The sequence below is a fragment of the Oncorhynchus clarkii genome, chromosome 32 (genome assembly GCF_045791955.1).
Source record: "Oncorhynchus clarkii lewisi isolate Uvic-CL-2024 chromosome 32, UVic_Ocla_1.0, whole genome shotgun sequence".
Lineage (NCBI taxonomy): Eukaryota > Metazoa > Chordata > Actinopteri > Salmoniformes > Salmonidae > Oncorhynchus > Oncorhynchus clarkii.
This window is the reverse complement of record NC_092178.1, coordinates 14,907,471-14,932,476: the sequence shown is the minus strand read 5'-3', so window position 1 is coordinate 14,932,476 and position 25,006 is coordinate 14,907,471. Positions and strand designations below refer to the sequence as shown.

At 42.6% G+C, this 25,006-nt stretch overlaps 1 protein-coding gene across 2 annotated transcripts in view; it reads left to right on the top strand.

The window, feature by feature from the left end:
• The window catches only part of LOC139392166 (tubulointerstitial nephritis antigen-like), a 64,089-nt gene extending 40,004 nt beyond the window's left edge, over positions 1–24,085 (top strand). For both annotated transcript variants that reach the window (XM_071139938.1, XM_071139939.1), the window contains exons 9-12: positions 3,584–3,629; positions 11,099–11,222; positions 18,760–18,805; positions 18,922–24,085. In XM_071139938.1, the coding sequence (XP_070996039.1) occupies positions 3,584–3,629; positions 11,099–11,222; positions 18,760–18,805; positions 18,922–19,080 (375 nt within the window). In that variant the 3' untranslated portion in view covers positions 19,081–24,085. The remainder of the gene's footprint in view (positions 1–3,583; positions 3,630–11,098; positions 11,223–18,759; positions 18,806–18,921) is intronic.
• The last annotated feature ends 921 nt before the right edge of the window (positions 24,086–25,006 follow it).

Sequence of the window (25,006 nt, the reverse complement as noted above, 5' to 3'; positions counted from 1 at the left end):
CTCATTGTTCGTGCACCTGGGGAAAAACCTTTTGACATGGTGAATCCCAGCCTGACATACAGTCCCAGTCAAAAGTTTTTCTTTATTTTGACTATTTTCTACATTGTAGAATAATAGTGAAGAGATCAACACTGTGAAATAACACATATGGAATCATGTAGTAACCAAAAAAGTGTTAAACAAATCTAAATATATTTTATATTTGAGATTCGTCAAAGTAGGCACCCTTTGCCTTGATGACAGCTTTGCACAGACAGCCTATTCCCTCTCAGGAGACTGAAAAAATACTGCCTGGCAAGTTCAATGTATTAGTAGCCAACTAACGTGAGGTAACTAGCTAACATACCGGTACATACTGCTGTAATGCTATGCGGTTCGTAAGGATAGCGTAGCAAACATAACGTGTAACTTATTTGAAAAGGCATTACTTTATTACATTTTTCAACATTTTCTTAACATTTGTCATAATTAGTTAAAGCAATTAATTTGTATCCGCTCTCGTCGAACTTTGGCTGCATATTTTCCGCAATTTTCATAAAATCTGAAAAGTTATGAAGCCACGCCCATTTTCTGAAGAATTGCATTATGTGCCCTAAAAGCACGGGAATATTGTCCACTGCTTGCATACATCGAATTTTGACGAATTTAGTACGTCATCCGGGAACTTTTGGCATACTAACTATATCCATACTATGACCAATAAGCATACTATATACTCAATTCACATCACAAATAGTACAGTTAGTATGAGTATTTGAACACAGCTAGGGTTTCCCAAACTTGGTCATGGGGCCCCCCCTGGGTGCATGTTTTGGTTTTTGTCCTAGCACTACACTACTGATTCAAATGACCAACTAGTGATCAAGCTTTGATTATTTGAATCAGCTGTCTAGAGCTAGGGAAGAAACTAAACGTGTACCCAGGGGGGATCCCAGGACCGAGTTTGGGAAACCCTGATCTAAGACACAAGAAGGGGTAACAGTAGAGAATGTTATACAGTGCCTTGCGAAAGTATTCGGCCCCCTTGAACTTTGCGACCTTTTGCCACATTTCAGGCTTCAAACATAAAGATATAAAACTGTATTTTTTTGTGAAGAATCAACAACAAGTGGGACACAATCATGAAGTGGAACGACATTTATTGGATATTTCAAACTTTTTTAACAAATCAAAAACTGAAAAATTGGGCGTGCAAAATTATTCAGCAACTGTAACTCCTTCTCTGAAGTAAGCTACAGTAGATCATCTGGAAAGCCTGTAGCTATTACATTAAGGTGGTGTCCCAAATGGCACCCTATTCTCTACAAAGTACACTACTTTTGACCAGAGCCCTAGTCAAACTAGTGCCCTATTTAGGGGGCCATTTGGGACTCCGCCTAACTATTTCCAGAGGCCATGAGCAGTAACAGAATCCACATGCATCCACTTGTTTCATATCCTAATCAAAGTATACCCACCGAGTTACAGCGTAAGCTTTATTACCTCTTATTATCAAGCATTCTAAATGATGCTTAATGTTGGAAATCATTACAGCATGTTTATCTTCCTCTTTTTTGGTTTTTTATTTAACCTTTATTTAACCAGGAAGGGCTCAATGAGATTAAAATCTCTTTTTCAAGAGCGCCCTGGCCAAGATAGGCAGCACCAAGTCATTACAAAAAAAATACAGACAGACAACATGAAAAACTACAAGTAATCTAGTAAAAACCATTGAATATACAAGAGTATAAAACAGCAAATTAAAAACATTGACAGGTCAGGGAATCAGCCTCAAAATCCTTCATCAGTGATTTAAAAACACCAATCGGGACAGGTTCCTCCAGTTTAAAATTATTTTGTAAGGCGTTCCAAGACGATGGCGCAGAGTACATAAAAGCCCTTTTACCAAATTCAGTTCGGACATTTGGAACAGTTAGCAGGATAAAGTCCAGTGAACGAAGAGAGTACCCACCACATTTCTGAACAATAAAAATGCACAAATAAAAAGGTAGTAAACTCAAAATGGCTTTGTAAATAAAAGTATACCAGTGACTGAGCCTACAAGTGACGAGAGAAGGCCAGCCAACCCTGGTATACAAAGTGCAGTGGTGCGTAAGGGTTTTGCAGTTTAAAATAAATCTCAAAGTGCCATGGTAAAGAGTGTCAATTCATCTCAAACACTGAGTGGAAGCATTCATATATAAAATATCCCTATAGTCTAGTAAAGGCATAAATGTAGCTGATACTAGCCTCCTTCTGGCTTCAAAAGACAAACAGGCCTTATTCCTAAAATAAAATCCCAATTTCAGCTTCAAGGCCATCATCAATTAAAATTCCAAGATATTCATATGAGGTTACAACCTCAATTCCCTTGCCCTGACAGGTAATAATAGGTGAACGATTCAGAGGTCTATTTCTTGCATTAGAAAACACCATTAGTTTAGTTTTGTCAGTATTGAGGATAAGCTTCAATTGACACAAGGTATGTTGAATAGTATAAATAGCAGTTTGCATGTTCTGGAAAGCTTTTGTAAGAGACGAGGCACAACATTAAATAACAGTATCATCAGCATAAAAATGAAGTTGTGCATTTTGGACATTTTTGTCTAAATCATTTATATAAATAGTGAATAAGAGAGGACCAAGTACAGAGCCTTGGGGCACACCATTCAAGACAGACAATTTAACAGACATAAGCCCATCAAATTGAGTGCACTGAGTTCTATCAGACAGATAGTTAGCAAACCATGCAACTGCATGCTCCGAAAGACCTACACAACAATCTCTGCCTTAGTATAGCATGATCAACTGTATCAAAAGCCTTAGAGAGATCAATAAAAAGTGAGACACAGTGCTGTCTTCTGTCAATGGCTTCAGTGATATAATTTACAACCTTCATGTCTGCTGTAATTGTGCTATGCTTCTTCCTGAAGCCCGATTGGTACATTGATAAAATAGAGTTAGTAAATAAAAACTATTTTAGCTGTTCACTTACAAGGGTTTCAAGTATTTTCACCAGGGGTGACAGTTTTGAGATTGGCCTATAATTATTTAAAACAGTTGGATCTCCCCCTTTTAAAAGTGGCAGGACAAATGCTGATTTCCAGATCTTTGGAATTTCATTACATTCCAGGGTTAGATTGAACAGAGATGTAAGTGGTTTAGCTATGAAATCAGCTGCCAGATTTAAAAAGCAGGGATCCAAAAGATCAGGACCTGCAGGCTTTCTCTGATCTAAGGATTTCAGGGCTTTATGGACCACCTGCACTGAGAATGGCAAAAAGCTAAAAGTTTGACCAGCTCTCACTGGTTCATCCACACAGGGTTGTACAGACCTCTCAAGTCACCAAGCCATGCATCTAGAGATGTGGAGCTGTTCTACATGGTCAAACAATTTATGTTGCTATCCCCTCCACTTTCTCTGTCCTTTTATTTAATTACATATCTGTCCATCTCTTTCCTTTCATCTAATCACAGTTCTGTCCATTATTTTCCTTTCATCTAATCACAGTTCTGTCCATTATTTTCCTTTCATCTAATCACAGTTCTGTCCATCTTTTTCCTTTCATCTAATCACAGTTCTATACATTTTGTTTCTTCACAGGAGAAGGAGATCATGAAGGAGATTATGGATAACGGCCCAGTGCAAGGTAGGATGATTTAGAAGGTATGTGTGTGTGTGTGTGTGTGTGTGTGTGTGTGTGTGTGTGTGTGTGTGTGTGTGTGTGTGTGTGTGTGTGTGTGTGTGTGTGTGTGTAGGTGTGTTATTGCCATTAGCAGCTATAAAAGAATGAGCTACTGGAACCATGTGTGTTTGCTGTAGCGTTCAGAGCAATCTCTTGGTTTTAGGAATTAATTCAGAAGGGCAACAAAGCCTTGGGTTTTGCTTAAAGAGCAGGATTGGGTATGAGAGATCCTTTGTCAGTGATTGGGCAGAGGATCGGAGTCAGGCTATTATTAGGTTGGATACAGAATGTGTTTGTTTTTATAATATAGTGGAATTTAATTAAGCAATAATGCCAGAGGAGGTATGGTCATTAAACCACGGCTAAGGGCTGTTCTTATGCACAACGCAACGCGGAGCCCTTCGCCTTGGCATATTGGCCATATACCACAAACCCAGAGGTGCCTTATTGCTATTATAAATTGTCTACCAACTTAATTAGCACAGTACAAAGCAATGTTTTGTCATACCTGTGGTATACAGTCTGATATTATTATTATTTTTTTTACCTTTATTTAACTAGGCAAGTCAGTTAAGAACAAATTCTTATTTTCAATGACGGCCTAGGAACAGTGGGTTAACTGCCTGTTCAGGGGCAGAATGACAGATTTGAACCTTGTCAGCTCGGGGATTCGAACTTTCAACCTTTCTGTTACTAGTCCAACGTTCTAACCACTGCCACCATATACCACAGGTGTCAGCCAGTCAGCATTCAGGTCTCAAACCACCCAGGTCATAATATTATATATAGTATGATATATTAAATGTATTATATTTAGTATTGCACTGTGGTCAGTGTTGGGGAGTAGTGAACTACATGTAGTTCAACTAGCAAAGGCCAACATCCCGGAGTCACCTCTTTACTGTTGACTTTGTGACTGGTGTTTTGAGGGTAGTATTTAATGTAGCTGCCAGTTGAGGACTTTACGACAGGCTCTGTCGTAAACGGCCACGACCGGGAGGTCCGTGGGGCGACGCACAATTGGCCTAGCGTCGTCCGGGTTAGGGAGGGGTTGGCCGGGAGGGAAATCCTTGTCTCATTGCGCACCAGCGACTCCTGTGGCGGGCCGGGCGCAGTGCGCGCTAACCAAGGTTGCCAGGTGCACGGTGTTTCCTCCGACACATTGGTGCGGCTGGCTTCCGGGTTGGATGCGCGCTGTGTTAAGAAGCAGTGCGGCTTGGTTGGGTTGTGTATCGGAGACTTTCAACCTTCGTATCTCCCGAGCCCGTACGGGAGTTGTAGCGATTAGACAAGATAGTAGCTACTGGGGCCTCCCGGGTGGCGCAGTGGTTAAGGGCGCTGTACTGCAGCGCCAGCTGTGCCATCAGAGTCCCTGGGTTCGCGCCCAGGCTCTGTCGTAACCGGCCGTGACCGGGAGGTCCGTGGGGCGACGCACAATTGGCCTAGCGTCGTCCGGGTTAGGGAGGGATTGGTCGGTAGGGATCTCCTTGTCTCATCGCGCACCAGCGACTCCTGTGGCGGGCCGGGCGCAGTGCGCGCTAGCCAAGGTTGCCAGGTGCACGGTGTAGCCTCCGACACATTGGTGCGGCTGGCTTCCGGGTTGGATGCGCGCAATGTTAACCCTGGTTGGGTTGTGTATCAGAGGACGCATGACATTCAACCTTCGTCTTTCCCGAGCCCGTACGGGAGTTGTAGCAATGAGACAAGATAGTAGCTACTACAACAATTGGATACCACGAAATTGGGGAGAAAAAGGGGTAAAAAAAAAAAAAAAAGATAGTAGCTACTAAAAACAATTGGATACCATGAAATTGGGGAGAAAACAGGGTAAAAAACGGGGTAAAATTGTTTTAATAAAAAAATGTGTCACCTGGAAAACACCTGGCTAAAGAAAGGTTAATGAATGGTTAACGTCAGCAAGTATCAGCAAGTATCTGCTCTTATGTAAGGGATAGTATTAAAAAACTAAATAAATCTGAACTACCTCTCCCTTTCTAGAATGCAAAGCCGTCCTAAACACGGGCTTCACATTTTCTTCTAAACACGGGCTTCACATTGTCTTCTAAACACGGGCTTCACGTTGTCTTCTAAACACGGGCTTCACGTTGTCTTCTAAACACGGGCTTCACGTTGTCTTCTAAACACGGGCTTCACGTTGTCTTCATAACACGGGCTTCACGTTGTCTTCATAACACGGGCTTCACGTTGTCTTCATAACACGGGCTTCACGTTGTCTTCTAAACACAGGCTTCACGTTGTCTTCTAAACACAGGCTTCACGTTGTCTTCTAAACACAGGCTTCACGTTGTCTTCTAAACACGGGCTTCACGTTGTCTTCATAACACGGGCTTCACGTTGTCTTCTAAACACGGGCTTCACGTTGTCTTCCAAACACAGGCTTCACGTTGTCTTCCAAACACAGGCTTCACGTTGTCTTCTAAACACAGGCTTCACGTTGTCTTCTAAACATGGGCCTCTCTAGTTGTCTTCTAAACACGGGCTTCACGTTGTCTTCTAAACACAGGTTTCACGTTGTCTTCTATACATTGGTGTTGCGTTATCTTCTAAAAATGGGTGTCGCGTTGTCTTCTAAAAACAGACTTCAAGTTGTCTACATAACACGGGCTTCACCTTGTCTTCTAAACACAGGCTTCACGTTGTCTTCATAACATGGGTGTCGCGTTGTCTTCTAAACACGGGCCTCTCTAGTTGTCTTCTAAACACAGGCTTCACGTTGTCTTCATAACATGGGTGTCGTGTTGTCTTCTAAACACAGGCTTCACGCTGTCTTCATAACATGGGTGTCGCGTTGTCTTCTAAACACGGGCTTCACGTTGTCTTCTAAACACGGGCTTCTAGTTGTCTTCTAGACGATTTTCATCTCCTCCTCATGGACTGCACCAGATTTGCCAGTTCTTGCTGTGAGATGTTACCCCACTCTTCCACCAAGGCACCTGCAAGTTCCCAGACATTTCTGGGGGGAATGGCCCTAGCCCACAGACTCCGATCCAACAGGTCCCAGACGTGCTCAATGGGATTGAGATATGGGCTCTTCGCTGGCCATGGCAGAACACTGACATTCCTGTCTTGCAGGAAATCACGCACAGAACGAGCAGTATGGCTGGTGGCATTGTCATGCTGGAGGGTCATGTCAGGATGAGCCTGCAGAAAGAGTACCACATGAGGGAGGAGGATGTCTTCCCTGTAACGCACAGCGTTGAGATTGTCTGCAATGACAACAAGCTCAATCCGAGGATGCTGTGACACACCGCCCCAGACCATGACGGACCCTCCACCTCCAAATCGATCCCTCCACCTCCAAAGTACAGGCCTCGGTGTAAGGCTCATTCCTTCGACGATAAACACGAATCAGACCATCACCTCTGGTGAGACAAAACCACGACTTCTCAGTGAAGAGCCCTTTTTGCCCGTCCTGTCTCGTCCAGCGACGGTGGGTTTGTGCCCATTGGTGACGTTCTTGCCGGTGAGGTCTGGTGATGATCTGCCTTACAACAGGCCTACAAGCTCTCATTGAGGACTGTCTAAGCACTGATGGAGGGATTGTGCATTCCTACTGTAACTCGGGCAGTTGTTGTTGCCATCCTGTACCTGTCCCGCAAGTGTGATATTCGGATGTACCAATCCTGTGCAGGTGTTGTTACACGTGGTCTGCCACTGCGAGGACGATCAGCTGTCCGTTCTGTCTCCCTGTAGCGCTGTCTTAGGCATCTCACAGTACGGACATTGCAATTTATTGCCCTGGCCACATTTGAAGTCCTCATGCCTCCTTACAGCATGCCTAAAGCACATTCACGCAGATGAGCAGGGACCCTGGGCATCTTTCTTTTGGTGTTTTTCAGAGTCAGTAGAAAGGCCTCTTTAGTGTCCTAAATTTGTGTGACCTTAATTGCCTGGGGATGTATTTCAAAGATAATGCGGGATGAAAAAGGGATGTTACTTTTTTTTTTACTGAAAGCAGACCAATACCTTAAATCTACCTCCAAATTTTGGCTATTGAAAGCTTTGGAGTGCAAAAAAGATACACAAACAATTGTTGGTAGACACACAGATTGTAGCTGAGAGAACCTCTATTCTGAAAGCCTTAAATCATAATTTTCTAGATGCAGGCATTTTATTTGAAAAGGTTAAAGGTATAAAAGCCCTGAAAGAAATTGATAGAAAGGAAATCCTGATGATCTAGACCTCCGCCTCCTACACCTAGCTGCAGACATCATTGCTCCCCCTTAACATGTTTTTTTTTTTTTTAATACCCCTTTTTCTTCCCAATTTCGTGGTATCCAATTGTTTAGTAGCTACTATCTTGTCTCGTCGCTACAACTCCCGTACGGGCTCGGGAGAGACGAAGGTTGAAAGTCATGCGTCCTCCGATACACAACCCAACCAAGCCGCACTGCTTCTTAACACAGTGCCATCCAACCCGGAAGCCAGCCGCACCAATGTGTCGGAGGAAACACCGTGCACCTGGCAACCTTGGTTAGCGCGCACTGTGCCCGGCCAACCACAGGAGTCGCTGGTGTGATGAGACAAGCATTTCCCTACCGGCCAAACCCTCCCTAACCCGGACGACGCTAATTGTGCGTCGCCCCACGGACCTCCCGGTCGCGGCCGGTTACGACAGAGCCTGGGCGCAAGTCTCTGGTGGCACAGCTGGCACTGCAGTACAGCGCCCTTAACCACTGCACTGTACTGTCTAAGGTACTGGAGTCCTTTGTTAGTAGGCAGCTGAAGGCCTACCTCCAAGAAACAACATCTTAAATGGAATGCAATCAGGTTTTAGGTCTGGCCACAGCACTGTTTCAGCAACATTGAAGGTTTTAAATGACATCCACTGGGCTCTTGACAAGAAGTTACATTGTGCGTCTGTCTTTATTGATTTGTCGAAGGCATTTGACGTGGACCATGCTGTGTTAGTGCAAAGGTTAAAATGTTGTGGAATTGTTGGTCATGCTCTAGATTGGTTTATAAATTACCTTTCAAATCGTACACAATGGGTAATAGCAGATGGTTGTAAATCTGAGTCCATAGAGTTGTGCTCAGGTGTTCCGCAAGGTTTTTATTTTGGGCCCACTGTTGTTCATTTTGTATATCAACAACATTGGGGATCATATTAAAACAGTGGATGTTAATTTTAATGCAGATGATGCTGTTCTTTATTCAAGTGGTAGTAGTTTTTTTTTTTACCCCTTTTTCTCCCCAATTTCGTGGTATCCAATTGTTGTAGTAGCTGCTATCTTGTCTCATCGCTACAACTCCCGTACGGGCTCGGGAGAGACGAAGGTTGAAAGTCATGCGTCCTCCGATACACAACCCAACCAGCCGCACTGCTTCTTAACACAGCGCGCCTCCAACCCGGAAGCCAGCCGCACCAATGTGTCGGTTACCTGGTTCTGAATTCAGGTAAAACAAAGCGCATGGTATTTTCAAATGCCAGGCATGTTACTAATCTTTTCATTGCTATATTGGATGGACATACTATAGAGCAAGTCAAAGTGTACAAATATTTGGAGTGTGGGTGGATGACAAGCTGAGCTTCACTGTTCATATGGAGAGCTCAAGCTGAGAATAGGTTTTTACTATCGGCATAAGTCTTGTTTTTCTCTTGAGGCCAGGAAGGAGCTGGTACGATGTACATTACTGGCGGCTTTAGATTTTAGTGATGTTATATATATGCAGGCCTCAACCACCACCCCGAGAGCACTTGATTCAGTATATCATGTGGCCCTCAGGTTGTGATCTCTACAGCACCGTTGGCTGGTTGTCATTGACCTTGCATAGGCTTAAACACTGGTATACACTGATTTATAAGGCCATATTGGGTAAAATGCCACTATCTCTGTTCTTTTTTAATCAGGTCAGTAAATAAATATAATTTATGGTCCCATTCTCATTTGCTTTTAACAGTACCAAGAATTAGAACAGGTCATGGTAGAAATAGTTTTAGTTACTCAGCGCCGTGGTCCTGGAATTCTCTCCTGAACATTTTAAATTGTATGATCTAGTCACGTTGGTGGATTTTTTTACACTTGGTTGATGTAAATATCTTAGAACAGTATAATTGTCTTTAGGACAGCTGTTTTTAGTTATGACATTTGTGTTTCTTTACGTAATATGTCATTGTTGTACTGTATGTGTGTTTATAGTTTTGTTCAATATTGTGTATGTAAGTTGTTTTGTTTCATCTCAATGAGAAAAACCTTTATAAATAAAGATTAAATCAAATAAAACATATATTTGTGTGTGTACGTGTGGTTGTGCAGAGATAGTCTGTGAGCCTGTGCCAGCCTTGTTGTATTGTTCCAAACAGCAGGACTGAAACATTGGCCTTTTGTCACGTTTTCCTCTTTTCTTCTCCCCTGAATTTCTGTCGTTACCTTTGCCAGAGAGCAGTGTGTGTCCTTGTTTGTCCGTAGGAGACAAAGAGAACGGTAGCCCAGTAAGAACAGGTAGTCCTTGTGGAAATGACTGTGAGCGTTCCAGATTGTTTATCCCAGGTGGATTACTAATGAGAAAGTCACAGGGAGTTCAGAGTTTATAATGCACCGGTTCAAAGTGGCCCAACACCACAGCTGCACTCTGATTTTTGGATGTTTTCTTCTCAGGGGGAAATGGGAAACCGTGCTCGGAAAAAGTAAAGAAATTAGGAAATTGAATTAGCTTTTGAGTTTGTTTTTTCCTAGTGGTGTATTCATTTCAGTTTAGTGCAAGAAGGAACTTATATGGCTGAACTCTCTTTGCTATCAGTCAAGCATAGAAACTATATGCCTGATGTACAAAGTTGGAGTCTAAATTGGTTACCTTCAAACTACAGCTATGCTTTATGGGCCCTATTCAGACTTGATATAAGTAGACTTAACATGTTTTACTTAAGTACATGTTGAGTCTCCTTATCTCAAGTCTGAATTAGGCCCTACCTGACTAGGATTAATGGTCAAGTTGATTCTATCTATGTTTTTCAACAACATTGAGGCATGACACTGCCTTTGGTTGGTCCTGCAAAGCTATAGATTGGTTTGGTTTGGCTGTAAAAAGTGTGTGTATCTGTGTGTCAAGTTAATCTATAATCTGTTTTTATTCTTGTGTATCCAGTCCATCGATAATGTGTTTTTCTTCTTGTGTATCCAGTCCATTGATAATGTGTTTTTATTATTGTGTATCCAGTCCATCGATAATGTGTTTTTCTTCTTGTGTATCCAGTCCATCGATAATGTGTTTTTATTATTGTGTATCCAGTCCATCGATAATGTGTTTTTCTTCTTGTGTATCCAGTCCATTGATAATGTGTTTTTATTATTGTGTATCCAGTCCATCGATAATGTGTTTTTCTTCTTGTGTATCCAGTCCATCGATAATGTGTTTTTCTTCTTGTGTATCCAGTCCATTGATAGTGTTTTTTCTCCCTGTGTATCCTGCAGCCATCCTGGAGGTCCATGAGGACTTCTTCGTCTATAAGAGTGGAATCTACAAACACACAGACGTCAGCTTCACCAAACCACCACACTACCGCAAACACAACACACACTCCGTCAGAATCACAGGGTAAGGCTGTCAATCATCTCCCATCTGATAGAGCGTTTATCCATTGTACAGTATGGTAGAGGCAGCACTTATAGGAAAATGAATGTATTACTTTTGATCTCATGGATTCAGTGTTAACCTTTCTAAATTCTGGAATAAATCTATGCATTCATATTTTATTATATTTAAAACATGTTAGATTATCAATATCTAAGTCTAGTATTTGTTTACATATACCAAATGATCAAATAAAAAAACATCAACCCGTCAACATTCCCAGACCTGCATACTACCACAGGTGTGTTGTGTTCAGTGTGAGTAAGAGATTCCCTCTCTGTCGGTCGCTCTGAGTCTCTGAGACACACCTTGGCTTCAGTCCTCTGTCACGCAGACAGACCGCGGAGACCACAAAAATGTAGGCTGGCAGACACTACACACCTGGAGTGCCTAGCTACCCACCCCTCTCCTGCCCTATTTCCCCACCCCAATTCTTCTGGCTCACCATCCCCACGCCCAATCCTTATATTTCCTCACCCCCACTCCAAATCTTCTGTCTCCCTAGAAGGAGAATGAAGTTGTCCCTAGACAATGATGAAGGGTCAGTTTAGATGTTTAGTGAGGGTAGGTTTTGGGGAGGGTAAGCTGATCTTAGATCTGTGCCAAAGGGCAATTTCTATGAGGAGCACCCACTTCCTCACAGACAGTGTTCTCTCCATCTTCATTCATCACTTTTCCCTCTTCCCAGATCCTGCGGCCTCGCCCCCATCGCTGACTCCCAACCGCTAACCCCCTTCCCTCTCTGACTCCCAACCCCCAACACTCCTTCCCTCTCTAACTCCCAACACCCCATCCCTCTCTCTCCCAACCCTCAACCTCCAACACCCCATCCCTCTGACTCCCAACCCTCAACCTCCAACACCCCATCCCTCTGACTCCCAACCCTCAACCTCCAACACCCCATCCCTCTGACTCCCAACCCTCAACCCCCAACACCCCATCCCTCTCTCTCCCAACCCCCAACACCTCGTCCCTCTCTAAATCCCAACCCCCAACACACCGTCCCGGCCAAATACTCTATTGTTTAGTCTACTCTGAGTCATCAGGTATTCGTTGAGTACTGTCTGACTGGGCTGTCTATTCTAGACATGAAAACATGTGTGACTAGGATTAGGAATGATAAGGTTTATGAACACACCTTCCCCTTGTAAAGGCAGCAGGTAGCCTAGCGGTTAGAGCATTGGGCCAGTAACCCAGAAGGTCAGTGGTTTGAATACCTGAGCCTACAAAGTGAAAAATCTGTCAATGTGCCCTTGAGCAAGGCACTTAACCCTATTTATAATGTTAAAGCCACATAATAAAAACTGGAGTTGGAAGGTTTGCTGTCGTTGGCTTGAACAACTCTAAACAGAGCTGCTGAGAGCTGTCATTGAGGCAGTTTATCTGCTCCTTATCTGATCGGCCATTGAGCAATGGGGGATCCACTTACGGCCCTGTTCTTCTGATTCAGTTTGGGTCTCATAATATGATAATGTGTCATTTAACTTTTCATAATGTGTGTGTGTGTGTGTGTCTGTGAGTATAAGGTCAAAGTGGAATTATGTTTTAGACATTTTTACAAATTAATAAAAACTGAAAAGCTGAAATGTCAATTGAGTCAGTAAGTATTTAACCCCTTTGTTATGGGAAGTCTAAATAAGTTCAGGAGTAAAAATATACTTAACAAGTCACATAAGTTACATGGACTCACTCTGTGTGCAATAATAGTGTTTAACATGGTTTTTTAATGGCTTCCTCATCTCTGTACCCCACACATACCTGTAAGGTCCCTCAGCTGAGCAGTGAATTTCAAACACATATTCAACCACAAACCCCAGGGAGGTTTTCCAATGCTTCTCAAAGAAGGGAACCTTGAATATCCATTTGAGCATGATTAAGTTCTTAATTACACTTTGGGTGTCAATAGACCCAGTCACTACAAAGATAGAGGCATCCTTCCAAACTTAGTTGGCGGAGTGGAAGGAAACCGCTCAGGGATTTCACCGAGGCGAATCGTGACTTTTAAACAGTTAAAGAGTTTAATGGCTGTGATAAGAGAAAACTGAGGATGATCAACAACATTGTAGTTACTCCACAATACTAACCTAAATGACAGAGTAAAAAGAAGGAAGCCTTTACAGAATTAAAAATATTCCAAAACATGCATTCTGTTTGCAATAAGGCACTAAAGTAAAACTGCAAAACATGTGGCAAAGAAATTAACTTTATGTCCTGAATACAAATACAACACAACACTGAGTACCACTCAGTGGAGGCTGCATCATGTTATGGGTATACTTGTCTTTGGGAAGGACTAGGGCGTTTTTTAGGATAAAAAGAAACAGAATACAACTAAGCACAGGCAGAATCCTTGAGGAAAACCTGGTTCAGTCTGGTTCTGTCTGCTTTCCAACAGACACAGGGAGACAAATTCAACAGGACAATAACCTAACACAGAAGGCCACATATACACTGGAGTTACTTACCAAGATAACATTGTATGTTCCTAAGTGGCCTGGTTACAGTTTAAACTTAAATCGTCTTGAAAATCTATGGAAAGACCTGCAAATGGCTATCTAGTAATGATTTGACAGAGCTTGAAGATTTTTTAAAATAATAACTTGCGAATATTGTACAATCGAGGTGTACAAAGCTCTTAGTGACTTACCAATTCTAACATGTATTGACTAAGGGATGTGAGTACTTGTGTAAATTATTTTCAATACATTTGAAAAGATTCAAAAAACATGTTTTCACTTTGTCATTAATTGTTAATGGTGGCTCATGGGTCGCGACGTAAATGTATAATTATTTCATTAATTACTGAAATTGATTTGACCAAGTGCAACTGCGCTCTCGGTTCAGTGCGCTCTCTGCTCAGTTTGGCTGCTGCGCGAGTGGCAGAGGTAAAGGTAGAGGGAGATGCCGGTGTGCTTCGCGGTTTACCGGATCTTTTTTCTGAAGTTTTGTTGACGATCACTCCACGACCCACACGCTGCAGCGCTGTCGTTCAAGGCACTGCCTTGTTATTCCCACTCGCCATCATGAAATGGACTCATGCTAGCCACAAATTCTGACTGAGCTCAATCGTCATGAAACGCAAATACAGTGATTACTTTTTGTCTCTTCAATACAAACTTTGAGAAATAACGAGGAGCGCCCACAATGTGTTTTGTGTGGGGAAGTGCTTAGTAATGAGTCTCTCAAAACGAACAAATTAATAAAACGACATGTCCTAACCAAACATCCAGACACAACATGGCGGTAAACCCAGGGAGTTCTTTCAGAACAGGGCAGAACGCTTCAGGAAACTGCTTCGAAAGTAAGTCAACTAGAAGACATTGTTGTCATTTTATAACAGGTGATGGATGATATGCAGAAATAAGGGAGTACTATCTCTCATAGTAGTAGATGTGAAAGAGAAACTCAAACAATCCCCTGGCCTTGTAACGATACACAGCTAATATCTAACGTTAGCCAAAGCAAGCTAAGTACAGATGAAGATGAAAAATGATCAGGCCTACTGTACATTTTACTGTAGAAATTATTGTTAAAAACAAGTCTAGGTTGGAACTGTTGCTGTTAAAATACAAGTAATAATTTTTATTCTGAACTGGAATAAACTGATTGAAGCAAGATGCTTTTTGAGGCAAACACTCACAGTTATGGGTTGCTCATCTGCAGCAGGAAGCAGTCTCCTGCTCTGATCCAGTTTGGCACCACATACATGCTTGTTGTATACTTCAACCAGCCACACACCTCTCATTAGGACTGTGTGTATGTGTGTGTTTTCTGGTCTACATCTGTGTGGTGTGATCAATCAGTTTATTCCAGTTCAGAATAAAAAAAAGTGTATTAAAACAGCAACAGTTCCAACCTAGACTTTCTATCAACAATCATTTCTACAGTAAGTTGTACAGTAGGCCTGAATGTTTTATCTGTACTGTTACTTAGGGTTGCACAATCAAAAAGCCTGTGTGTGTGTGCTTTTATTTGTGTGATGTGATCAATCTGTTTATTCCAGTTAAGAATTAAATGATTTATTGTATTTTAACAGCAACCGTTCCAACCTAGACAGGTATGTAAGAGTGTTTTTAATGGGAAAAAATAAACATTAAAAGATATTTATGGGCATTTCATTGTTATTTGTTTTTGTCTATATTGCATTTTTCTTTAGGCATAAAGGCAATGAAATGCACCGATATTTACGTATAGTTGCATTTTTTCCTAAGCTTGTGTCCCAGGAAAACACAGAATTTCTAATTTGGGTCCCAGGTTGAAAAAGTTGGTGCTGGTGTCTGGTCTGTCCTGGCACGCTGCTGGTGTCTGGTCTGTCCTGGCACACTGCTAGTGTCTGGTCTGTCCTGGCATGCTGCTGTTGTCTGGTCTGTCCTGGCACACTGCTGGTGTCTGGTCTGTCCTGGCACACTGCTAGTGTCTGGTCTGTCCTGGCACACTGCTAGTGTCTGGTCTGTCCTGGCACACTGCTAGTGTCTGGTCTGTCCTGGCACACTGCTAGTGTCTGGTCTGTCCTGGCACACTGCTAGTGTCTGGTCTGTCCTGGCACACTGCTAGTGTCTGGTCTGTCCTGGCACGCTGCTGGTGTCTGGTCTGTCCTGGCACACTGCTAGTGTCTGGTCTGTCCTGGCACACTGCTAGTGTCTGGTCGGTCCTGGCACGCTGTTAGTGTCTGGTCGGTCCTGGCACGCTGCTAGTGTCTGGTCGGTCCTGGCACGCTGCTGGTGTCTGGTCGGTCCTGGCACACTGCTGGTGTCTGGTCGGTCCTGGCACGCTGCTGGTGTCTGGTTTGAACAGCATGCTCCACTGATGATGATGATGACGGTTGAAGCTAGTCTCCCCCCTCCTCCGCTGACACTGCGGTTCTTTCGCTGGTTTGGGCTGCGAACGTGAGGCACGGGGGCACCAAGGGTATGGATTTAGGGATGGGCTGGGGGAAAGAAAGGAGGGCCAGGGTGCGTAGAGCCTGACCATCACACCAATCACTGTTTTTACAGCCGAAATCCCGCTGCAGTGCATTCTATTAAGCCAAGGGCCTGGGAAAGTTTGTGTTTAGCGCATAGAGGTCCAATCTGGTGGAAAAATCATTGTCTGGGGCGTTGATCCCAACTGTACGGGACAGAGAGAGGATCAGGCCCATGGAGGAGGTCAGTGGTAGGGGAGGGGAGGACTGGTATGTCCCTCATTGTCCTGGAGGAACAATGCTAACTGAGGGAGATAAGGGCTCCGTTGTGGTCCATTTCTGTCTGGCTCTCTGGCTTTGCCTGTATATACACACATACACACACACGCACATAAGCACCCACACCCACAAGTAGGTGCATGCATGTCCACACACACACACAGCCCCAAATCCTTGACCCCCAGTGTGTACAGCTGTTTGTATTTGCCTATTCAGAGCATGATGACCCTTGAACTCTTGTCTCCGAACCAGACTCGACTATTAAAGAAACTTGCTGATTGAAGGTTGGCATTATTCACCAATGTTTTGGAAACGACTGAAAATATCACATCTCTTTCCCAGCATTCCTTTTCTCTTATAAAAGGAGAAAGTCTCCCTTGGAGGCTCCTAGAGGCCCTAGGGCCTGGTGTTCACAAAACAGGATGGGAATAGAACTCGAGCGAGGAAGGGGGAGGGAAGGTCGGTCTGGGACGCTGGGACGCCTCCGACTGGGGGCAACTGCCAGATAGGACCAGAAGCTAAGGATGATGTGAATGTATGGGCCTTGGACTTCTTGAGATCAAAGCATGCTGGTTAGGGAAGGAGCGAGAGAGACAGGGAGAGAGTAAGAGATTCCTCTGCAGGGGTAAGGTTTATTTATGAGAGCCTCGCTCGACCTTCAGCAATGTTGTTGTCTGTGAGATGACAGGAGTCGGGCGGTGACCACTTCCTCCCTGGCAGTCCCTCTCCTTCCTGTTTCCTGTGCTGCGAGGGGGAAGTGGCAGAGGGGGGAATTCCATGTGCTGCTGAGGAATCTGAATGATGTAGGATGCAGGGGAGACGTGTACATTTGTGTGGGTAATATAACTGCTCTGGTGTTCCTTAGCCATGGTCATAAATAACCTCTTGTTTTCAGGATACTATTTAAGAGATGAAAGATGTTTTGTACCCAGTACATCAGCTCTACTTGGCTCTTCCTAGAATTCACCATCAGTTGTGTCAAAAGCTCTCAGGTTTAACATTCCTATGGGGTGGGATATATTTAAAAAGTAAAAATATGTTAAAAAAAATACACAACATTTTAATTATATATGTAAAAAAAAAAAAAAAAAATGGCATGATTTGAAAATTCAGTGGATGGGTCGTTCCATGAAATTAGTGCATTTTGAGTCCCTTTCATATTTAAGTAGAAATTGTGCACATATGACATTTCATATAAAATGAGTTCCCTTTTAATATTGACCATATGAAAAATTGATATGTCCCTCTCTGCATCCCCTGTGTCTTCTACACTCTTAGAAACAAAGTGCTATCTAGAACCTAAAAAGGTTCATTGGCTGTCCCATTTCCACAGAGGGTTCTACATTGGAACCCAAAAGGGTTCTACCTGGAACCAAAAATAGTTCTACCTGGGACCAAGAATGGTTCCCTTATGGAACAGCCAAAGAACCTTTTGGAACCCTTTTTTTCTAAGAGTGTAGAAAGATTTGAACCCTCTTAACCCCAACATTTCTCCAAGTTTTCACCATCATTGTGAAGCCCTACTTATTTTGATGCTTTGACAAAGTAATTTCTAAAGATTCATGTTTATTTAATCTGATTAGTGATTCATTTTAAGGGTAATAACCTGTCCCCTCATTTTAAGATCAGCCCCTTTACTTGAACTGAACTCAAATTTTTATAAAGTGAAACTATTCCTTTTTAAATACATTTTTCAAAAGAAACATTGAACATCTAATAGTCAAATCATATTGTAAATGCAGGTGAGCTGGTTCTACTCTTTCTGACAATTTTCAGGTATTTTGTGGTGGAAAACTGAGCGGGTCAAACATAACATGCCAACCCTGTTACCCATAGATAGGCTAGAAATGTTTTCACAATTAAAAATGTTTTGTGAAGCTTGTATTTAATTTCCCCTCCCTGTTCACACAAGAAACTTCCATCCCCCCTGTCACAAGGGGATTGATGGCGGATCTAAGATTCATTCGTCAACACTTTTACGGTCGACCCTGTTATTTTATTCTGCACTTAATGAGCACTGTCATTTTTTATTTAACCTCTTGAGATGAAAAACTGTTTTTTAATGAAGTTAAACATGTGCTCTATATGACAGAATGTTCAAATTATGTGAAATAAAAAATTAAACATTACACTATTCAAAGGGCACCTAATTGGTGGAACAACCTGCATGCATATTATGAAGATCAAAGATAATATTTTTTCGTCCCCTTGTGTGTTTGTGTTCTCACACATCTTCATTGTCCGATTGTTCTTAGTTCCAGTTTGTGCCCTTTAGTGGAAAACAATCATGTCCGTAATCCATCTCGGTGTGTTCTGTTCCAGGTGGGGAGAGGAGAGGAACTATGATGGGACAACAAAGAAGTTCTGGGTAAGAAAGGATTCCTAACTAATCACATATTCTCTCTCTTGTCTATTATGTATCAACTATATCTACAGTACATTCTAACCCATGCCACTCTTCCTAATAACGCTTGACTTTTCCAGATCGCTGCCAACTCGTGGGGGAAGAACTGGGGGGAGAACGGCTACTTCCGTATCGCTCGTGGTGAGAACGAGTGTGAGATTGAGGCGTTCGTGATCGGTGCGTGGGGTAGGGTCACTATGGAAGACATGCAGAGCCACCATCACCGCCGACTCAAGTAGAGACATACACTCCAGGAACTCAGCACCCTCTTCCCCTACCCTGAGGGAGCAACTCAACTAGCCCCAGAGTGCCTACCCTTCAGCCCATACCCTCTTTCCCTCCCTACCCTGGGGGAGCAACCCAACCAGCCCCTGAGGCCCTGCTCTTACTCCCTTACCCCCACGCCAAAATTTGGGGGAACAACTCAACCAGTTCCCACTCTGACCTTTGGGGGAACCAACAACAACTACCCCAAGAACTTCAACTCTTAACCCCTTACCCCCTTGCACCCACCTCCCCTTACGGCAGCCTAGGGGTTTTGATACCCCAACCGCCCCCCCCAACCCAACTCAAGGTTGATGGCACCAAAACAAGCTCCAGGCCTGCAGGCTGAGAGAGGCTTCTCCATACAGCCTCCTCTGGCTTCAGGACACAGCAATAAGCACCTCAGGACTCATTATTCCAAAGACCATCCTTACCAGACTCCTCGGCTTCAGCCTGGCATAGACTGTCTACTTCCTACTTCTGTTCTTAAGTCTTCACTTCCACTGCTATAATGATGAAAGAACTGTCTTGATCTGAACTCTCTCACTCTCCTCTTTCTCATTGTGTAGCTCTTCATTTGGCTGCCATGACCGGTGGCTATCCATTTAGCTGCCATGACAGGTGGCTATCTATCTCTGGTCCTGGTTAACCCTCTCTCTGTGTTTCTCTGTTGTTGTGTATTTTGAAAGCCAACCCCTTAGGGACAGATTGGGATGGGGAGAACCAGAGTGATAGAGGGGTAGATGATACAGGCACCAGACTGGGCAGTTCCCACAACAAGAGACGATAGAAACTAACAATCTAAAACAGTTTAGTTTAACGTTATCACTAACTCTTAGTCTAGCTACTTACATCACTGATTAATGTATTCCTATTACTGTCAGCAGATCTAGTGCAGTTGCAGTAGCCATGCATATCTTCACATGTTCCAAAAATGCAGAATCTTACACTGGAAAGGGTGTTGGGCTAGAGGTAGGTGGGGTTGAGGGTTTAGTGAGCTGTCCATTTGACCAATAATTCATTTAATTAATTCATTTACCAAAGATTGCCGTTTTCTTTTTAGGTTAATTGCACAGTGCAGTATTGAGTTTAAGCAAGCTCTGGAAGTGAAACTCAATGCCAAATTTCTCTTGAGTTTTCAGTACCACATAATCTATCTGTTTATGGAAGAGATGGTGTCAATCTTCCAATGATATCAAATCAACTTCGATCTCATGACCATGACAGCTCTTGACTGAAACCAACTGCTTGAACACAACTTTTCATTAGAAATAATATTAGTGGATCAGCCGTTTTATAAATCTCCCTTATTACTATTTCTAAAGTATGTATAAAAGCACAGATGAAGCTTGTTTAATATGTGTGGATGTGATTGTAGCAAGCGAGGAGCTTCAAAAACAGCCTTTGAAAAACACAATCCGTTTATTAAATCAACTGGTTGATAAAATCATATCTTGGAAAAATATGAGATCGATTGAAATAACAGTGTTGTCCTTTTGGTTTGAAGAAGGTGAAATGGTCACCACCAAATGATGCCAGAGACAGAAGAGAAAGAGAGACACTTGACTCCCTAATTCTTTTCTGATCGGGGTGGAGCCACTTTGGGCTACTTATTGGCCCGTTTCACTTTTTCTGGTTTGGTGGGTGGGACGAGCAAGAGTGGACACTAAGTAGACCAGAGCCAGCTCTTCCCTCTCTCACTTGAGCATGCCAGACATTATGGAGAAGCTGTGAAAGGAAAGCATGTTCACGCAAGAGAGTGACCAATTTTTTTCAATGGTGAACAGCCTGAGGAAACCATCTAAGTTATCTTTTCTATCTTTGATGATCCTTCAACGTGACAACTTTATGGGTTATCAAATGCCTTAATGAAATAAGTGCAGTTTTTTTGGGAGCCTCTGGTTGAAAGATTAGACCCATTGTGTATTATAGTCTTAATCTATTTCATTCTGTGTATTTACATTTTAGTCATTTAGCAGAGGCTCTTATCCAGAGCAACTTACAGGAGCAATTAGGATTAAGTACCTTGCTCAAGGGCACACAGGCAGGTTTTCCCCCCACTTTCGTCGTGCCGGGGATTCGAACCAGCAACCTTTCGGGTTACTGCCCAATGCTCTTAACCACTAGGCTACCTGTACACAGTGTTATTGTTATGCTGAAAATATTCTTATTGTTGCTGTTGTGTATTAGTTGCTTTGAGAGATGTTTGTCTCCCACACAAACTCCCCCCTCCCCTGACCAGTTGCTTTAAAGCAGGGGTGTCAAACCCACTCCATAAGAGGCCATACTGTCTGCTGGTTTTATATTTCAATAAAGACCTAGATGACCAGGTGAGGGGAGTTCCTTACTAATTAGTGAACTTAATTAATCACTCAAGTACAATGGAGGAGTGAAAACCCGCAGACAATCAGCCCTCCGTGGAATGAGTTTGGCACATGTGCTTTAAAGGGTGCTCAGGAGGTGCATATTCTTCTGCAAAAACACACACAAATCAAAAGGTGAGGAGGTCGCCGCACTCAGCTGCCAAAGTCTGTTCAGTGCTGTTTCATTGTAGTTTTTTTTGTCAGTTTGATGGTATAAGCCTAATATCTCAGACACAACATGCCACTAACACTTCAGTATTTAGCAATAGGCATGTGTAGGCATATACAACAGACTCATTGTGACGTTTCAAAGGTTGTGCATCTCGCCAAAAATGTTAAGTAGGTAGCTCAAGCCTCAACTGAAGCCAGTGAACACACAGGTTCTGATATACTAATTTAACTTGATATTACCTTATGTAATGTTGCCCCAGGTGCTCTTTTTATATTGTCTCTCTAATTTTGTTCAAATTTGAAATATAGTTTTGTCATTAGTTTTTAATGTATCAGATTCCAGAGGTGCCAACTGTCCTTTCAGAGACAACATCATATAGTCTCACTCTACAATAAACTGCTTGGCTTCCCAGAAGTGATATATTTTCAACTGTGACACCTTTCCAATATTGCTTCCAGTTGTCACATTGTTACTGTAACTCAGCCAAGGCTCCTATAAGCCTACACCATTTCATACATTTCAAGTAGGCCTTTAGTTTTAACCCCCATTACAACCATCACCTCTGAGAAAAGGACAGAGGCGCAAGAAAACAGACATGTGTGGATGGACAAGCAATGTTCAATGTGGAGGAAGGTTAGGCTATAGGAGGTAGGGCAGACATAGCCGCATGTTGTGTGAACCATGTGGTCTACAGAATATTTACTTTCACTTCAAACGGAGCGAGAGAGGATGAGTACGATCAAATGGGGGGATGGTGAGGTGCATCATGGGTTCACGAGGCATGACAGTGCAGAAAGAATGGAGAACAGAAGGGAGGTGGGGGTTGGGGGGGGGGACTGGGGAGGGAGTCAACGGAGCTGAAAACGGATACGATGACATCGTGTTGTTTAGAAAAGAGTACACCAGAAAACTTTACCACTATTTAGGGCTTTGTTAAGCCAGTATCGCTGAAGCGTTATAGAACGCTCGATTTTCTGCAATATGTATTGAATAGAGCCCTCAGTTGTGTTCTTCACTTGACTTTTAATCCTTTATAGGTTCTAACCCCTAATGCTTCAATAGTCCCATGATGGACGGACTCATGCCAAACATAGCCACAGTTCACAGGAGGTTGGTGGCAACTTAGTTGGGGAGTACGGGCTTGTGGTAATGACTGAAGCGGAATCAGTGGAATGTTATCAAATACATCAAACACTTGGAAACCAAGTGTTTGATGCCATTCCATGTGCGCCGTTCCTGACATTATTATGAACCGTTCTCCCCTCAGTAGCCTTCACTGCCATAGCTATGCAACAAATCAACAAGTGAAAGCTGATGTGCAACATCATTTAGTTTTTTGGTAGACATTACATAATTTTATTGCATTCATAAAATGTCACGTTTTTTGGTTTAATAAAAACAAATCAATTGTTAAAATTGTGAGTTCTAAAAGCAATATGAAAGGAATCCGCTAATGCGTTGCTAGGCAATAAAGAAGGCTACATGTCATTGTGTCATTTCTTACATTTTGCAAGATATTAACAAGTAGAATTGGGAGGTGTTTCCGCATGATTAATTTATTCTAGATTTTACATTACCGTTATAAGCTACCATAACTGTTCATAGACCTAGTAGTTTATTGGTGCAAGTCAAATCAGTTTTATCCTTTAAAATAATGTTATATTATTAGTCTATGAGATACAGCCCCTAGCCAATGAAAAACCCCAGGGCTCTGTCCCAAATGAAACCCTATTCCATATACATTAGTGCACTAATTTGACCAGTGCCCTGGGACACAGCTAGGCCTACTGTATAAGGTTATTGTCAATATGTTGGCTAACCAGATGGATCCTCATTCCCATGCAGTCATCCAGATAGTTATGTCCTTATAGGGATAAACCAGTGATAGACAGATAAGCCTGTCTGGATCAATGGGACGAGAGGAGAAGGCGATTGGATCCAAGTCATGCGGAGGAAAGGAATTTGGCCAAAGCTGGATCCAAGTTGGTCTGACTGTTCTTTTTTAGTTTGAGTGAATCATGAGTGTGATTCACTGGGTTCCATCTTTAGTCTGCCTATTCAAGGTGCCCAGATCTGTAGAAGACACTCTCTCGAGTCGACTAACAATGAGATCTTTGTCAGTCTTAAAAAAACTATTTGAATGGTATTCAGGGGTTAAAGTTACTCTGACATTAAAGAGCCACTCACTCAACAAAACATGTATCTTATACTATAGGACTCCTTCAAAACCACAGAACCCCAGTCAGAAGTTGGGTATTCAAAGTCAAAGACCCACTTCATATTCATTGATACATAGACTTTATTTATGACAAGATGTATAAATGATATATTTTATTTTCTGTGCAATGTTTATTATTATGATCTGTCTCTTGTATTGTGTGCACTAAATGAAACCCCCCTATAGTTTTTACCTGTGTGGCACAATAAAGTCTCTTAAAACAACCATCCCTGTCTGACTCATTGTCTAATAATGGAAGACAATACCGATATAATACAAAGGTAAGGGGGGTGGGGGTATCGACACCGAGTGGCTCATGGGACGGGCGAGGGTGGGATGAGGACAGTTTGAGTACGGCAGTGCTGTAGCAGTTCTTTCCACCTCTGAGAGTCATAACTCAGACAAACAGACAGGAAGGCCAAGGAACAGGGAACGAGGGTGAGTTCATTTGCATACACTACCAGTCAAAAGTTTTAGAACACCTACTCATTCAAGGGTTTTTCTTTATTTTACATGATGGAACCATGTAGTAACCAAAGAAAGTGTTAAACAAATATTTGAGATTCTTCAAGTAGCCCCCCTTTGCCTTGATGACAGCTTTGCACACTCTCATCCAGCTTCATGAGGTAGTCACCTGGAATTCATTTCAATTAACAGGTGTGCTTTGTTAAATGTTAATTTGTGGAATTTATTTCCTTCTTAATGCATTTGAGCAAATCAGTTGTGTTGTGACAAGGGGGTGGGGGTAAAAGACCAAGTCCATATTATGGCAAGAACAGCTCAAATAAACAAAGAGAAACGACAGTCCATCATTACTTTAAGACATGTCAGTCAATATGGAAAATTTCAATAACTTTGAAAGTTTCTTCAAGTGCAGTCGTAAAAACCATCAAGCGCGATGATGAAACTGGCTCTCATGAGGACCGCCACAGGAATGGAAGACCCAGTGTTACCTCTGCTGCAAAGGATAAGTTCATTAGAGTTACCAGTCTCAGAAATTGCAGCCCAAATAAATGCTTCATGGAGTTCAAGTAACAGATAAATCTCAACATCAACTGTTCAGAGGAGACTGTGTGAATCAGATCTTCATGGTCAAATTGCTGCAAAGAAACCACTACTAAAGGACACCAATAAGAAGAAGAGACTTG